General features: G+C 40.1%; 1 protein-coding gene across 1 annotated transcript; it reads left to right on the top strand.

Moving 5' to 3' along the window:
- pts (6-pyruvoyltetrahydropterin synthase) lies at positions 1-3749 on the top strand. Its single transcript, XM_080478904.1, has 6 exons — positions 1-204; positions 1149-1228; positions 1315-1337; positions 1705-1761; positions 2687-2757; positions 2848-3749. Exons 1-6 carry the CDS (start codon positions 104-106, stop codon positions 2969-2971), a joined length of 456 nt encoding a protein of 151 aa, XP_080335030.1. The 5' UTR covers positions 1-103; the 3' UTR covers positions 2972-3749.

The following is a 3749-nucleotide window of genomic DNA, read 5'->3' as shown; positions in this document are numbered from 1 at the left end:
GGTCGGTGACCGGAGCTTTCCTCCCCCCCCTATCCGTCGTTGAGGTTTATCCCCCCCTCGGTCTCCTCCTTCCTCCTTCCTCCCTCCTTTTCTCCCCGTCATCATGTCCGGGTCCAGCGGCAGCAGCAGCAGCGGAGCGGCCAGGGAACGCGTCGCCTTCATCACCCGCGTCCAGAGCTTCAGCGCCTGCCACCGGCTCCACAGGTACCGCGGCCTGTCGCGAGCGCCGTTCGCCGCTCGGTGCGCTTCGGTCGGCCTGAGGAGTCCGCACGCAGCGGTGGGTGGGGGGGGAGGCATGATGCGTTCACGGACCGTTACGATTTAGCAGACAAGCTCAACATATCCGCCGCTTGGCGCAGTTAAGACGGGCTCAAAGTTTAAAAATGACCCACTAGATTCATCCATTTAACCAACCTGTTCCGTTAGTTATGATTCAGTGGGACTTGTAGTTTTTAAAGGCTTAGAAGGGATTCCATAATGCTGCGTTCAGGTGCACGCAGCAATGTAGGGAAAAAGATTGCCGTAATAGTTTGCTGAAAACCTAATGTCATATTTATAAATTATAAACCAAATGTTTAGCAATAATTCTCTCACTTAACACCTTCATTAGCACTATTTCAGAACAGCATTGGTCATTAAAATTTAGTAACTTTTATCGAAAATAGTGATTATACTGAACTGCTAACATTAATTGCCTTACTTTACTTAATTCAGAGACGCATATAACTTTAAGAACGTTATTTCTGTGCTATTACGATGCTTTTATTGCAGCAAATGTCATACCAATGAAAAATGTGATTATCTGTTTTACAATTATGTAAGATGCATTTGTGGCATGAGCAAAAGTGATCAATATGAACAATTTGGTAAAGCTCCTGGTTCCTTGTACGCTCAGCTCTCATGCTCATCCCACAAATGCACGTTCCTTATAAACATAGCATATTTTAATAGAAGAATAAATTAGCTTTCCACTAGTATCTGAATTATTTCAAGAAGCAGTGTTACGGTCAAGAAATAATCCACGAAATGGAAATTTCTAAACTGATAGTGTTCTGTGTTGTACCGGATTTCCCTAAAGGCAGCATAAACCTTTTGTGTATTTTCCTTGTTTAACTTTGAGTGTGTGTGTGCATGTGTGTATTTTTCAGCGTTCACTTGAGCGATGAAGAGAATCAACAAGTTTTTGGAAAGTGCAACAATCCCAACGGACACGGACACAACTACAAAGGTTTGTTGGTTCACTCCCACTCAAAAGGGTGAATTCCGGTTTCCACATTCAGTGGTTCAGTAAACACTTCTCTCTTCTCTCCACAGTGGAAGTAACCGTACGCGCAAAGGTAAAAAGAAGAATCCTGCATGAGCTTTTCTGAAGCTCCCCAATAAGACAAAAATGCACAATTTTAAGCCGTGCACAGTTTTCTTGAGTCAAGTTAAGTCCTTTATTCGCCAGACACAACAATTATACATAGTATAAAGTGCAATGAAATGCTTTAAGTACATGTTCTGCACCATGACAACCGTTTTTATAGGACAGAAGGATAAAGATTTAAATCTAGAACACAATTATGAAAATAGCTCACTCTGTGAGCTCACTCTCATTCATAATAATAAAGAAAATTAAGGCACACGAAAGATAAAAGATAAATGTAGGTCAACATGTGTCAGGCGTATGTTTAAGTTGCTATGGTGTGATCCCTCCGACAGATCGACAGCGTTACCGGGATGGTCATGAACCTGACGGACATAAAGAGACACATTGAGGTAAGGTTAACTAAAGGTTCTAAATCTTGCAAGTATTCTTAAAAGGTTTATCAATTAATTTGACCAGAACACGGATTGATTTAAAAATAATGCTAAAATAGTTTGAACGGTAGAGACAATTGACTCAGTTCGGAACAAATTTGAAGAAACGCAGTGTTTCCGACAAAGAAGTCCAACTATCGAACAATCTGAACAGCGAGCACAAAGAAACAGTCATACATTACCTTAACAAAGTAAGAATAACTTATGAAGTGATGCTGATGTGATTTTATGCCGATGATACGATGTATTTTTTGCTTAAAAGTGAACATTCGGCTTCATGTTTTAAATTTCTACGAATTCTTATTTTCATTCTTATTCTTCCTGCACTCTCATTTAAAAATAAATCAACACTTTGGACATTGTACAAGCTGTAAAATGTAAAAAAAGTATTTGACCTGGAATGCAAATTTAAAAAAAAAAAAAATGCATTTGTTGAGGCAGTTCCTGTGTGTCTGGAAACCTTTTTGTAAATGAAGACAAAAACGTGTTTCACATCAGGGCCTCAGACATGCAGTAAAAAACACTCCACAAGATTCTGCAATTTAGTTCTGCTGAACTGATTGAAGTAAAACACACAGGGATAAAAATGACTTTTACTTTGTAGAAAGTTTCACATTATGGTTCTATCGAACATGCGATCAATGCGGTCAGTAGGAATCATATTATCTCGTCACTGAAGCTAATATTCATGAAGAAACATTAGCAAGCGCAGCTTTAAAGTTGATCTTCAAAAATAGAGACGTAATGAGTTTGGAATAGGTGGAAGCTGAAGCACTTTGTTACTTGAAACCTGTGTATTTTGTACTTTCATCGGTATAAAGTGTAATAACTCAACTTTTTTTTGTCATAAATGAATTCATATATTTTCCCCATCATTTTATAGGAAGTCATTATGATTCCGCTGGACCACAAAAACCTTGATAAAGACGTTCCTTACTTTGCTAATGTGGTCAGGTGTGTATCTTCTAACTGTTTTCGCATCTTTCGCAGACGACTTGCTGTGTTATTCGTTTTATCTGAAACGTCGTCTCCTCTACTTATTAGCACGACGGAGAACTTGGCCGTGTACATATGGGACAACATGGTGAAGGTTCTACCCTCCGACACCCTCTACGAGATCAAGATTCACGAGACCGATAAGAACATCATTGTTTATCGAGGGGAGTAGACGCCTGTACGCCGATGACACGGCCGTTTGCTTGGGTAGCCATTAAAGTGCCATTAATTCCTGTTTATTTAACGGCGCTGTTTGCCTACAGATGACTGCAGTTAGTCAAACTGCCATGCCACGACGGAAACTCGGGCGATGACGATGTCTTTACGTACCAAAGACCTTTTGAAAGCAACTGTTCAGTTTTCCCAGAAAATGTTTGTATTTTTGTAACCTTGGGAGACTTTTTTTCCAGGCCAGTGATGGAAACCATCAGGGGTCATAACTATTAAAGAGATCTAGTAGCGAACGTGAAGAATCACCAGGACGCTCTTTGTTTGAATGAAAACCAGATACATTCTCTTTAATTGGGGTAAATTGGAATTAAGCTGAAATTCATCTCAACACTGCCCCCCCCCCCCATGGCTACTAGTGGTACTGCTTGTTGGCCCACGCATGGACAAATCCACGAAAGCTGCACTGGATCGGCGCTGTTAGGAAAGAAGAAGAACATTCCTTGAAGTTGATGTGTTGGATGCAGCCTGTCTGGGCTTCGACTCACAATCTATAATGTTTAGACAATTCAGTCCCAGCATTTCTCAAACTGGCAACAAAGAATGACAACCAATAACCCAGACCTTAGTTAATGAGTTCCCATGGTTGACTAATGTTGAACAAGCCGAAATCAGAAAAAAAAAATGCAAGTTTAATTGTAGTCTTTCAATTTGATGTGGTTTTAACTATATTGCTGATGTTAAGTTCATTTTCTTAAAATAAAGCTTTTTTTGAGAAGGTG

This window comes from Lipophrys pholis, assembly GCF_963383615.2.
Source record: "Lipophrys pholis genome assembly, chromosome: 1".
Classification (NCBI taxonomy): Eukaryota; Metazoa; Chordata; class Actinopteri; order Blenniiformes; family Blenniidae; genus Lipophrys; species Lipophrys pholis.
Note: the sequence above shows the minus strand (reverse complement) of the source record. Positions and strands in the feature narration are given on the sequence as shown.